General features: G+C 34.3%; 1 protein-coding gene across 1 annotated transcript in view; it reads left to right on the forward strand.

The window, feature by feature from the left end:
• LOC106464654 (elongation of very long chain fatty acids protein AAEL008004-like) overlaps nt 1–6,745 on the forward strand; it is a 13,967-nt gene extending 7,222 nt beyond the window's left edge. Inside the window, exons 5-7 of the mRNA XM_013924814.2 lie at nt 2,273–2,378; nt 4,172–4,308; nt 6,440–6,745. Of these exons, the coding sequence (XP_013780268.2) occupies nt 2,273–2,378; nt 4,172–4,308; nt 6,440–6,745 (549 nt within the window). The remainder of the gene's footprint in view (nt 1–2,272; nt 2,379–4,171; nt 4,309–6,439) is intronic.
• The last annotated feature ends 7,445 nt before the right edge of the window (nt 6,746–14,190 follow it).

The raw sequence follows: 14,190 nt of genomic DNA on the forward strand, positions 1-14,190 counted from the left end.
TAAAGTTTCGTCGGAACGAAGCTACGGAAAGTTAATTAACAAACGGAGACGTAACAATACTATATTAGTTATGTATTTTTTTCAGCTATGACCAAAACTTACGTTTTTTTAATTATGGACGCCACCAATTCAATTTGTCGTGTGACGTAATTTGGTGACCTACACGAATATACCATATCACGTCTTAGCCTGCATCCCATATGAGCTCTACATTACTTTGTCCACCAACGATTTCCATAAAATTGATATATTGGATTACAGCTAAAGCTTGTTGTTATAGTGGAGGAAACAAAGGCAATTTTGCTGGAGCAGAGGTTCGTACTACAGAGGATAACTAGGCCTAATCACGGGGTTTGAAAATTGTCAGTTTTCGTGGGTTGATAACGTACTGTTACATATCTGCTTGTTTGTTAATTTCCGGTATAAATTCTTTCCGAGGAACTTCAGCGATACAAGTCCTTTCTTAATTAAAACTAATTTATTCTTTCTCGATACAACTTTGTAATACACAGAATTTCCACACACTTTACTTACGGTGCCTACTGTTCGCTTGACTCAATTATCTCTTTCTTCAATCTAACTGCCTGATCGCGCTGGTTTTTCTCGCCAGGCTTCTATACTAAAAAAAGGGCGCCTTGAACAAACTAGAGTTGCCAGGAAAATTCATGATCCTTCTAGAAACTCCATCACGCATGCACCTAGCGTCGCGTGACTTCCGCTGTCGTAACAGCACTTTTCGCCTGAAAATAGTTAAAATCGTATTTCTCTCATTAATCACCACTAAAAACTTCAGATTAACAGGAATATAACAAATTCGTTAAAATTACCTTGAACTATTACTTGTAGAAGGAGCCCCTTAACTTCAGAAAAACAATACCCCCCCCCTCTAATTCTCGTAAGTCTCTGAATGCTCCAAGTAACAATGACCCCAAAAATAGATGTAACTAGCCTTCCCCCCAAAAAAAATCAGAGTAAATCACATTTCTCGAATTACACAAACAAACTGCAAATTTAATTTTAGGCTTAAGTAATTAATAAAGCTGTTTAATTGTGACAAAAATCGTCGTTCTCTTTTTATGGCTCGGCGGTTAGGTCGCTTGACTAGCAATCTGATGGTCGCGAGTTTGAATCCCCGTCCCACCAAACATGGTCGTCCTTTCAGACGTGTCGGCGTTATAATGTGACGGTCAATCCCACTATTCGTTTGAAAAGAGTAGCCCAAGAGTTGGCGGTGGGCGGTGATGACTAGCTGCCTTCCCTCTAGTCTTACACTGCTAAATTAGGGACGACTAGCGCAGACAGCCCTCGTGTAGCTTTGCGCAAAATTCAAAACAAAACAAACCAATCATCTTATTTATCTATCTACATTACTGTGTCGTCAATGCATTCTAAATATATAACTTGTTGTGATTCCTTACAACACCAATCAATAGTCACTTGCTCACTAACCCTCACACTTCTCCCGAGTGGTATAAACATTTCACACGGTGGTTCAGTGGTAAACTTGAGAGCTTATAACACTGGAGTTCGAGGTTTGATCGCCGCGTCGGCCACATTGCAGGTAGCCCATCATACAGCTTTATACCAATAATTCAAACAATCGAGCTCAAATGATTGTTGATGGAGACTTCATACCGGAATATCTAAATTTCCTCAGATACGTGTTAATAGTTTCTAAATGTAAGAAAAACGAGACTTCAATTTAGGGGTGTCACGGTCATTTGGATAAACAGCTATGGTCTTAGGCCCTAACCGGTTCAAAAGTTTTCCTAAGTGCTACTCAAGCTTGAAGCTGATGTTTCACGTGATTTTTTATACCGCCGCATGTGGATATCAGATTATATGGTTCGCGTCCCGTTATTGCCAAAGAAATGCTCTTCACACTTTGGTAGTGGGTGATGTTGACTAGCTGCCATCTCTCTAGTCTATCACTTCAAAATTTGGGATGGCTAACGCAGATAACCCTCGAGTCGCTTTACACAAAATTCAACAAAAACAACCATCTCATATTTCGTGCATCAAAATTCTATTGTAGTCGAAGTTCGCTCGTTTGGTCTCACCACATGTGAAATAATACAAGGATATCCCCGTCTTGGAAGTTCTAAATTTCTAATCTGAACACATCTTTATGATCTGAATGTATGAATATTTTGAGTTAGAATGCTGTTACATGTTCTTCCCGAAAGCGTATGTTAATATAATATACTGAACCCTTTGTAGTTATGTATACAACAAAACGTGTACATTCTTGGGTTGTTGTTTTTTTTTTCAGATTTTTTTCGTATTGAGGAAGAAATTCTCTCATATTTCAACACTACATGTGATACATCATGGAGTTATGCCTATTAGTGTGTGGTGGGGAGTCAAGTTCACTCCAGGTGAGTTGTTGAGATCATGTGGTTTTAGGATAGACATTGTTGTTTAAATATGTGTTGGAAAGTCAAGTTTACTCCATGTCAGTTATTAAATGGGTGAAATCTTGCATCTTTAACTGGCCAAAGATTAACTGTATTTGAAATTGCATAAAAACATGTGGTGGAAAGCCTGTTTATTTATATTGTTGTAATTGAGGGACGTTAACTTCTACATAGCAGGCTTGGTTTGGAAGATGTCAATGGATAAACATGCTTTTTCTTACTTTCCGGGTGTGACTCCGTCGTTATTGTGAAATCTAAGGCGCACTTAGGTGTACTACAATAGGGAAGGTGAAATTCATCTATTCAGTCAGATAAGTGTGTCCCATGAGTTGGCGGTGGGCGTTGTTGACTAGCTGCCTTTCGCCTGTCAACTCAAAATTATAGACGGTTATGTACAAATAGGAATTTGTGTAGCTTTGCGCAAGAATTCAGAAACAAATCTTATTCTTTACGTGTTGTTATTACCATAATATATGTTTTATGAAGAATTATAGGTTGGCCTGGCATGGCCAGGTGGTTAGGGCGCTCGACTCGCAATCTGAGGGTCGCGGGTTCGAATCCCCGCCACACCAAACATGCTCGCCTTTTCAGCCGTGGGGGCGTTATAATGTGTCGGTCAATCCAACTATTCGTTGGTAAAAGAGTAGCCCAAGAGTTGGCGGTGGGTGGTGATGACTAGCTGCCTTCCCTCTAGTCTTACACTGCTAAATTAGGGACGGCTAACGCAGATAGCCCTCGTGTAGCTTTGCGAGAAATTCAAAACAAACAAACAAACAATAATTATAGGTTATTAATTAAATGGCGATATTGGTAACATAGTATTTCAGACGGTTGAAATGATATCCGATAAAAATTACACTGGTAGCAAAGTGAAAAAAAAGTGGCACCGATAATAGTGTAAAGTGAAAGGAAATAAAGATTGCACCAGTAATAATTCAAGGTAGGAGAATAATTTGTTTCTTTGGGGAACAAACGATCTCATTTCTTTCGCATTACGTTGCTACTTCTACCGGAACCATTATTACAAATATTGACATACATTTGTTTCTTCTGTACTACATTACGAATAATACAATTTTTACTATGCTATTAAATAATAAAACAGGTTCTAAAATCACGAGGAAGGGTTTTCTGTGGGCATTATCATGTTTGTCATACAGGTATGCTAAATAATAGCATAAGATTATCCAGAAATGTGGTTGATTGGTAGGTGGCAGAAATCAAAAGTAGAGCCAGTTATATCGGGAACCACCACATGTTGATAGGTTCCAAATCCTGATCTCTTCAGATCAAACCTCTGTTTCTTGAAAGAATCTGGTTCATTACGGTTAAGATGGTTGGCAGCAAACAATAATACAAACTTCCCATGTTTCGTGATGTAATAACAGACCAAAAACAGTTCATTCAAAATAACGTTTCTAATCATGAAAATTAATCAAAAGGCAGATAGTCAAGGAGATCCACAGTGATTATAATTTTTATTCTTAATAGCCTTCTAAGATAACTTTACCATTTTAAAAGCATTATATTTGGTAAAATATTGATTTTATGGGTAAAATTTAATTCAAAAAATGAGAACTTGTGGAGAAAGGGGGGTGGGTGCAAAATAGAACTAAAGTTGCCTATGGACCCATTGTGGTCGTAATCTGGGCCTGATTAAAAGGATAATGTTATTGAAGTTGTGAATGTAAAGTTTATAATATAATAAAACGCTTTGGTAGTTGCTTTTATGACTACCTTATATTTTTTTCCAGGTGGCCATAGCACGTTTTTTGCCTTCGTCAATAGTTTTGTCCACATCATCATGTACATCTATTATGGTCTGGCAGCTGCAGGACCCCAAATGCAAAAGTACCTGTGGTGGAAAAAGTACATGACAACCATTCAGATGGTAAGCGGTCGTTCAAAACTGAGTTGTGGCCAGATAAACCTCTATTTTTATAACAGTATCTAAATATGAAATAAGTTTAGTTTAAAATGTTACAGGTCAGTATCAGAGGTCTTGAAAATTTCCTTTTAATTCACAGATGGCAGCACCGACAATAACCAAATAATGATTTTGTTCTTCAGCGTAGGGCTGCAGAATATGCTATCTCTGCTGTGCCCACTACAAGGATCGAATTTCTTATTTTAGTGCTATCTGTCCTCGAGCTTATGAGGGATAAAAACTAATATCAAAATTTAAACAACATTAGATTATTTGAAAACACAAAGAAAAATGTTTAAGCTAAAATATCATTGATCAACTAGTGGAAAAGCTTCTATCTTATGTATTTACAACAGTTAAATATATATTTTTCCCAACTTTTTTTTGACCCAATACAGTTTCTTAAATGTTAATTTGTTACGTATAATGGTTGTAAGCGGTGCAAGGTACATATTTCAATACAGTTTCTTTTATGTGGTAACAAATATTCTACGCTTTGATGCCAGATTTCGTGGTCCAACTTTAAAGTATATTCTAAGCCATTTTCTTTTTTTGTTACCTCTTTACGAACGATCTAGGATTGTTCTTCTATGAACAGGCTGAACATGGCGCTGTTGATCAGTTGCTTTCTCACTTCTCTATCAACTTAAAATTAGACTGCCATACGTAGACAGTCCTTTTACGTATTATGCGCGAAATTTCTTAAACAAATAATTATCTTCATTAACTAGTGACGCTATACCAAAGATATTGTTTTTTTTTATTCTTTGCCGTCAGGTGTATGATAACCCAAACGCGACTGAAACCAATGGTTAAAGTGGATGTAACTGATGGTTAGGGCGTTCGACTCAAGGTGTACTGGTTCCAATCCCGTCACCAAACATGCCCGCCCTTTCAGCTGTAGGGGCGTTATTATATGATGGTCAATCCCGTTTTTCGTCTGTAAAAGAGTAGCCCAAAATTTGGCGGTGGTTGGTGTTGATTAACTGTCATCCTTTTGTCTATAATTTCTAAATCAGTGCCTCTAAGGTGCTTTGCACGAAATTCCACAAACAAACAAAGTAGAAATCTAGAGCTGGAAGGTGGGTGATTGGAGTGCCTAACTCACTAGGGCATTCCTCATAGGAAACTTTAAGAAATCAGCAAGAAAATATAAACCTTGCAGTTAGACATGCACAGAAATATATTTAAAAGATATTCACAAAAATCGCGCTAGTGCTTATGTTTCTTGGACATCCAAAACGTTGCATCACTTCTGTTGTTGTTTTCTGGGTTTCTTCCAGCTATTCAAGGCTTTACACATTGCAGTAGACTCCATTGCTCCTGAGATATCCCCTTGTTAGATACAAAAAATCAGCACGCCCAGATCCCCTAACTGTGGATAGTTAGCAGCATCTTGAATCTTGACCAATGAAAACAAGTTTTCTTGTATAATCGTATGCTTCTCATTTTAGTTCCTCCTCAAACTTTTAATTGTGTTATAATATTGTTTCAGTTTTTCTTAACACGTCGTTCCATATTGCTTGAGAATGGGGGAGCTTTCCTTAGCTTTACATTTTATAAGGTGTTCACCAGTTTACTAAAAGTACTATTATAAGCTAACATGAACTAAATGAAATTAGTAAGGAATTTAAAATTAAAGAATTTTGTGTTTTTTTCAATGTATTTACTTTCGTAGTTTTGGGTTATTGTTTTTTTACACATTTATGTAATGTGTGTAGTTGTGTTATACATTTTAACAGGGTAGGAACAGTTTGTTGTTGTGTTTTTTATTGGGGGGGTCAATACTTATCTATACGAACTTTTAAAATTCCAGCCCTCTCCCTGCTGTGATTCTATACTTTATGTTACGACTTTGATATTTTTCTCGTAGTTACAAAAATAAACGATAATTGACTCATTAAATTATTTTAATTAACGCAATTTATCAGAAAATGGGATTTAACAGATACTGTGAGGATGTAGATAACTATTCTTACGTTACTATTTTCAACACTTGATTTTTTTAAATCACGTATTATCACCATTGTTATAGATTGTAAGTTAAAATTTACTTATTTGTTTTCAAACATCGTATGGATTGTTTTTGTTTCAGATTCAGTTTATCGCGATTTTTCTCCACGCTTTCCAACTTTTGTTCCGCGAGTGTGACTATCCAAAAGGTTTTATGTGGTTTATTGGCTTCCATGCTGTCCTTTTTTGGTTCCTTTTTTGGGATTTCTACAAAAAAGCCTATAAGAAACCTGGATCTCGTTTCAAAAAATGTGAAAACGACTCGTGTGATGAAAGTTTAAAAAGCAACAATATCAGAAATACCAATGGCGTCCACAAGAAGGAAATGAAAATCCATGAAAATGGTGCGAATACAAAAAATGGAATAAAGGTGATGAAGGAAGCGTGAAGTTTTGAGGAAAAAAAACTAAATTACTTTGAACATATGGAAGTACTTATTTGAATATTTTGTTACAAAAATATACCAAGAAATGCAGTATATAATTATTTTGTTTTTCCTGAGAAAAATTATAACTTTATTTTGAATGCTCCCCAGTGGCACAGCGGTATGTCTGCGGACTTACAACGCTAGAAACCGGGTTGTAGGCAGAGCACAGATAGCCCATTGTTTAGCTTTGTGTTTAACTTTAAAAACAAACAAACAATTATTTTGAAAAAGTTGGTCATATGGTTATGGTTGTAAATTTACGTATTTCAGATCATTTTTAGTTTATTTACGTGTGATACTGTGTATAAACATTTCTGGTTAGTTCGGACGCTTCTCGTGATTACTTCAACTTGGCTAAAAAAAGGTTGAAACTTTGTATACCAATATACTTCGTTATAGATTTCAAATATTGTTTGACAACTACTTTGTACGAGTCTTATAAATTTTTACTGATTTTTTAAGACTTATTAAATATTTTGGTTACTTCTTGTTTAATGATTTTTTTTTAAATAATAGCTTGTGATGCACAAAATAAAGAACAATTTATTGGTCAAATTAATGGCTTTGAGGTAAGAGTAAACAAACATGACTATGCAAAAAATAAAATAATTCACGCTTCCCTTGTCGGGGTTTTACGTCTTAAAGACCTAGGAGAGTCAGGTGCGTAATAAAAATGTAGCATACAAGTATATTTTAAATCTCTAATTTTACGGCGGGTTTTAATTCATACTTTTTTGTTTTTTTGCAAGAATTAGGAGACTTAATTCAGGATTTCATTTTTTTTTTTAGTGTTTTCACAATGTATGGATATTTTGATTGAGTTTCGGAATGAAAATATTATTATTATTTTTATTTTTTTTAAGCTCAAAGCCACACAATGGTTTTTAAATTATAAGCCTTCACACTTACCGCGGAGCCAATGGGGGCAGGTTTAAAATACAAACGTGAATATTATGAGTTAATGGTTGAAGCGTTGGAAGCCTAACAAGGTTTCTTAACTTGCCCAATGATTGCCTAAAGATATGTTACGTTATCTAAAAATGATGTTGATTAGGTTTGTTTGTTTGTAATGAACTATGCACAAAGCTACACAATGGGCTATCTGTACTGTACTCACCATGGGTATAGAAACTCGATTTCTAGCGTTGTAAGAAATCCGCAGACATGCCGCTGTGCCACAAAAACTTGTGTGTGTGTGTGAATGAACCAAATGGCCTTCTGTCACTTTTTTTTCTTGTGTTCTTTTACAGAATACTTGATTTTATTAGTAATGAAAAATTAATAATAATGCGTTCATATCTGGCAAACCACCTGACAAGGTGATCTTGAAGTTGCTACACTACTTTCGAGATTAGGGCTAAATTTTCTATAATGATTTAAACATTTTATTTTAGTTATTATATTTCTGTCCTGATCTCAATATGAAATTATGATTGAGTAGTGAGACTTATTTTTAATGTTAATAACTGTATAACATGGTAATATACGATTCATAGAAACAACAAACAAATTGTTTTCTTAGGCTTAGTAAAGTTGTGTTTTTAAACATCATTGAAAGCAGGCTATAACTCTTCGTTAGGTTATATGTAACCGGACTAAGACTAAAAGTCTCGTTTTATCCTTTCCTTCAACTTTCAGTTACTTAAAATTACTTGCTCTTTACTCAACCCGTTTCGTAGTTTTCACGATTTTTCAGCTCTTCATATTTTCACATCAACAACAATCGAACTTAAATATTATAAAACCTTTTCTTTTTTTTCCATTGCTTTAAAAATATATAAAATTACCGCAAATTGTTTAATCCGCAATTAAAATAAAAATATAGATTGCTTAGTAATAATAAAATATATATACACTTTGTAATTCTAGTATAATATTCTAATACACTTAAAATTTACAATAAACTACAATGTTAACAATTATCAATTGCACACTTAACACAAAAATTTAATAAAGTACTTACTCTACACCTCGTAGACTATGGTTCGGCACCGGGTTCTTAGGTTCGAACCCTTCCTCCCTCCTGGATTAATGACTGACAAATGTTACTTGAAGGTATTCAGACACAAAACACTGTTCACTTATACGCCTTTTCAGGGCTGTGTCCTTGAGTATAATACGAGTAGAATTTAGTGTAATTTGAAAATTATTCTCTTTAATTGGTTGTGTAAGATCACAAACACTTAACAGTTCCGAAAATAAAAACACTTGTTCACACGATATTTACCGACACGTATTCATACATAAAAAAAATACCCTTTTTTTAAATACCACGATAATATATAACTCTTGGTAAAAATAATTTTAATATCTAGTGTGGGTGGTCTTATTTCTAACGTAGATATTTAATAGTGAAACTGAATAGCATTTTGCCCTATCAACATCACGTATGATATTGATATGGAGATCTGTTTCTGTTATTGTTAATAGATCATTTTTATATATTTTTTTTATTAAAGTAGTGGAACGAGCAATCTATAAATCTGTCTTTTATTGAGGATAGGTATGCATAATTATGTAGAAATGCTGTTTGTGGTTCTTGGTACTCTGAAAGCTGTGGTAAGTATTGAATTTTGTATTATTTGTTTTTGCTACGTTTAACCATGCTGGGCAAGCATATTTTGTTACTGGTCTGATATATTGTTTATAAATTTTAATAATATTTTCTGTGGATGCTCCTGTGTTTTTGCCTGTTAGTGTTAGCCTTTTGAGATAGTTTGGTCGTTGCCACACTTTTTTCGTAATTTCGGATATATGGTTTCTCCAATTTAATTTTGAATCATATATTAGGCCTAAAAATTTTGCTAATAAACTGGTAGCAAGAATAGCTCCGTTCTGATATAATTTTGGAGGGTTTCTTACGTAATTTAAGTGATTTTTTCGAATAATATTAATTATGTTTTCGATATATCAATTTTAATTATATATTTCTGACAGTACTCAACTATTTGATTTAAAACTGGTTGTAAATTGTTTGATGCTATTGAGGGTGTGTTGAGAGCTCTTGCACATGGCCACGATGTACATGATAGGACCTCCCTGAGGAACACCCGCCTCTGGAGTAAAATACTCCGAGTAGATGCCCTCAACATTTACTCTACATTTTTTATCGTCAAGGAAGTTGGATAACTAGCGAATAACTCCTGTTGGTAATTCCATATCTTTTAATTTAAATCTTAAACCATTATGCCATATGTCAAATGTTTTCTCGATATCAAGAAAACAAGCAACAGTGCATTTCTTTTGGTTAAAGCTATCTATTACTGTTTCAGTAAGCCTAACTAAATGATCAGTTGTTTGCCGAAATTTTCTGAAACCATTTTGAACTTCGGGTAATTTTGAAGTGATCTCTAGAAAATCTGAGATCCTATTGATAATAATACTCCCTAAAATGTTGCCTAGACAACTAGTTAAACTGATCGGTCTATAATTTTCCTTACTTGAACAAGAACATAAGCATATTTGTTTACTTCCAAGAGGCAGGGATGTATCCCGAAATTATAGATAGATTAAATAAAGCTGTTAAGTGGTCAAACAATCTCCGAGTACCTTTCTTTAATAGTATTGTTTGTATTTGATCTTCTCCTGGTGCTTTCTTTGCTGTTTGCTTTATGGATAGTATAGTCTCGGGTTTAGTTATTGTATTTATGATTTTTTGTGCTAAATCGTGATTATTTCGGAGGATTGTTGTAATGGCCGAAAATTTTGGTGTGTACAAGTCTTGATTTCTGTGTACATATTCATTTAATTTATAGTTTATTGTAGAAATGGTTATTCATGTCCGGTTCTTGGTGTGTTTTAAAAATTTTCTTTAATTGGTCGTTAAAATATTCTGTTTTTTGTTTATAAGTGTAGGCTATTTTGTTATTGTAGTGTAGTGTCGGATATTTATGAATCTTTTTATTGTTTGCGACTTTTTAAATGTGTCCAAAATGTCTTAAGAGTCAATATATTCATTTAACTTGGAACAATAGTTGTCCCAGCTATCTTGTTTTAACTGTTTAACTTCATTTCTTATTTAATTTTTAATATTTGGATCTCCTGTATTGCCTTCTGAGTAATCTTGTTTGTACTTTTAATCATGTCTATTATTTGTGTATGTGGCTTCCATTTTGTATAAGAATTGTATGATTGTTGTTTTGGTATGGTTTTTTCAGCGGCATTTATCAGACACTCAGAGATTGTTTGACAGTATGCATCAATGTCTGATGGTTCTTGTGCAATTTCAACTATTAAATTTGGTAGTAATTTATCTAATTCATTTGCATATTTAGCCCAATTTGCTTTCCGATAGTCAAATTTAGGTTTTATTATGATGAGGTGCGAGATCGAAGACACGGGTTGTTGTTAGGTGATCACTATTTACATCATTACCTACATAAAAATGTGCACATTTGTTTGCAAGTTCTATTGTACTAATGCATAAATCCAGTATATCACTTGTGTGATATCCGTCACTGGTATGGGTAGGAGTGTTGTCTTTTAACGACACAACCAGAAGCGTTTAAAAAGTTTAATAGCCTTATTCCATTTGGTGTTGTTTTACTACAGCCAAAATTTTTATGTTTACTATTGAGGTCAACTATTAGTTATTGATTGTTTAATATATTCTATTAATGTATACATAAATTGGGTATCCAGTATTTTGGATGGAGAGCAATAAATACCAGCTATTGTTAATGTATTATTATTATCTGTTATATTAACATCTTTGGTAATATTTTCATTACTATTTAGAATATCAAGTTGAGTAATAGAAAGAGTAGATTTATACAGTAAAGCTATGCCCCTTTAGGGTCCATTTTGTTCATTCTATCTACTTTTAAGGTGATATATCCTGAAAATTTATGAGAATTTTGTTTATAATACATAGTTTCAGGATTAGTTTGTATTGTAAGATCTTCGATCTCGTGCCTCTTGGAAGCAAGAGCACCTTGGATGTTAATGTGTTGAATTATGAATGTTTATGTTAAGAATGCGCCCATGAATTTTTGTACTATAAATGGTATTATTGGTGTAATATGGATTTTGACACGGTCTTGTTTGTTTTCTGGATTTTGGAACTGTGCAATGAAATATTTAAAAATGTTTTTAATAGCCTCTATAATTGGGCTATTATCTGATGATTGTTTGATATTTTGTACGGCTGTGTTGTTGGTACTTTGAGTTTTATTTACTGTTACTTGTTCTGTATTATTTGTGAGTTTCTGTTTTGGTTGTTGTTTAACTACATTTGCATATGTTGTTGTGTGTTTTTTGTTTTTTTTTGCATGACTGGTGTAAGTAGTACTCACTCACTAGTTTTTCTAGTTTGTTGTTGTGGCTGTGTTTTTAGTTTGGTTTGTTGTGTAGTGCTATTATTATGTTGAAAATTCTTGTTTTAATTTCTTTATATTTTAGGCAACCTTTATAGTTGGCCGTGTGGTGTTGTTTACAATTACAGCACAATGGCGTACTATTTTCCTTTGTAGATATACTTGTAAGGTGGTTACCTCCACATCCAACACGACATGGTAATGATTTACATCCTGCCGCTATGTGACCGTAGCGTTGGCAGTTGAAGCATTGTATAACAACGGCCGGTGTTTTTCTTTCTTCGACTTCAAACTTCTGATACCATTAATTATCAGTTCCTCAACTGCGTTTTGTGTGTTGTCTGTATAAACTTTACTAATGTTTGTAGGTTGTTGTATCCTACTTGAAATTATTCTTTCGATTTTCGTGTATGTGATCTATGCTCTTGTAATGTAAGTTCATCTTTAATGTCATCAGTTAATTGAATGTATTCCCCTAATTACAAATGACTCGGCCCGGCATGGCCAGGTTGTTAGGGCACTCGACTCGCAATCTGCGGGTTCAAATCCCCGTCACACCAAACATGCTCGCCCTTTCAACCGTGGGTGCGTTATAATATGACGGTCAATACCACTATTCGTTGGTAAAATAGTAGCCCAAGAGTTGGTGGTGATGACTAGCTGCCTTCCCTCTAGTCTTACACTGCTAAATTAGGAACGGCTAGCGCAGATAGTCCTCGTGTAGCTTTGAGTGAAATTCAAAATCAAACAAACAATACAAATGACTGTATTTGGGTTTCATATCCGAACTAAAGGAATATCTTGGCCATTCAGCTAGTAAAGCATTTAGTCTTTGGTTTCGGCCCCTTTTACGATGACTCCGCCCTTAGCTAAACGTTTGATAGTAGTTATGTGTGCTTGTGGTTTGTGTCGTTCGTTCTGTAGCTAATGAACCGGGTATTCCTTCAATTATAATGGAATGTTTCGGTGGTTCCTGTTTGGTTTGTGTAGTATTTTTTATTTTCTTTTGTACAAAGATGAATCCTTCTTCATCCTATTATTTAGTGTTTGTGTCCAATGTGGTTTTATTTTCAATTATTTGTTCATTTGATTTACTGTTTCAATTATCGATTATTCATCACTTCAAACATTTTCGTCTGAGCTTTGGCTTTCCGCGGAACGCCTAGCCTTTTTTAATTTTTTTGTTACTTTACTCAGCTGTAATTTAGCACAACTAATTAAATTTTCTAGATCTAAACTAGAAGCCATGTTAGTATCACTATTGCCACCCATACTAGACTCACCTAAGTGGGAAGAAGTCGATGTTTTGTTAAACTTAAGACAAAGTTAAGTTAAAGTCACTCGAAGTCGAAGACCCGGTTACCGTAGTATTGTTTTTTCATCTGGATTGTCGCGGCACGCCCAACGACCAAGCGTAAACGTTGAATTTTGTTTAAGACTGTTGTTTCCTCTCTTGTTTTAAAGTGTTAATAAGAGACCAGTGAGAGAAAATAATCAAAGTAAATGTGGGCTCTACTAAGTTCTATGGAAGTAGGTTACCAGTCACAGCCGGTGCTGGATCTTGTAGAGCTAACCCTAATCGTCTGTTGTTGATAGGCTTATTTACTGATGATTAGGCCCGAATTAGGGTTTTTTTTAAGAGAACGAGCTAATACTTTTCAGAGAGAAAGCAGATACACTTCTACACAGTTTGAAAGTCCTCTACTCTATGTGTTTGGGTACTAAGATATTTCTTTAAAATAGGCGGGAAATATTATTTTACATATTAAGCTCCATCTATAATTTAACATCATCTGTTATTCAAGGATGGTTAGAATTTTCTAATAAAATACTTTTCATATTCCAATCTTCTTGTGTTATTGCTACATGACCAACAAAAGGATAAACTAAAAAAAAAGAGTTTTTTAAACTTATAAAATGTTTATCAAGACAACTGTTAAAATGCAGTGTACACTAGCTTGAATTTCTCACGTGATATTTATGTAGATTTATTTTAATTCTTAATTTTTCTGCTTCTCTCACTATATTATGCAAAGTAAAACAATAATTTTCAATCACAGTTAAAAGTGGAATTTTTTATGAAATAAAATA

The sequence above is a fragment of the Limulus polyphemus genome, unplaced genomic scaffold (genome assembly GCF_000517525.1).
Source record: "Limulus polyphemus unplaced genomic scaffold, Limulus_polyphemus-2.1.2 Scaffold1710, whole genome shotgun sequence".
In the NCBI taxonomy this organism is placed as follows: domain Eukaryota; kingdom Metazoa; phylum Arthropoda; class Merostomata; order Xiphosura; family Limulidae; genus Limulus; species Limulus polyphemus.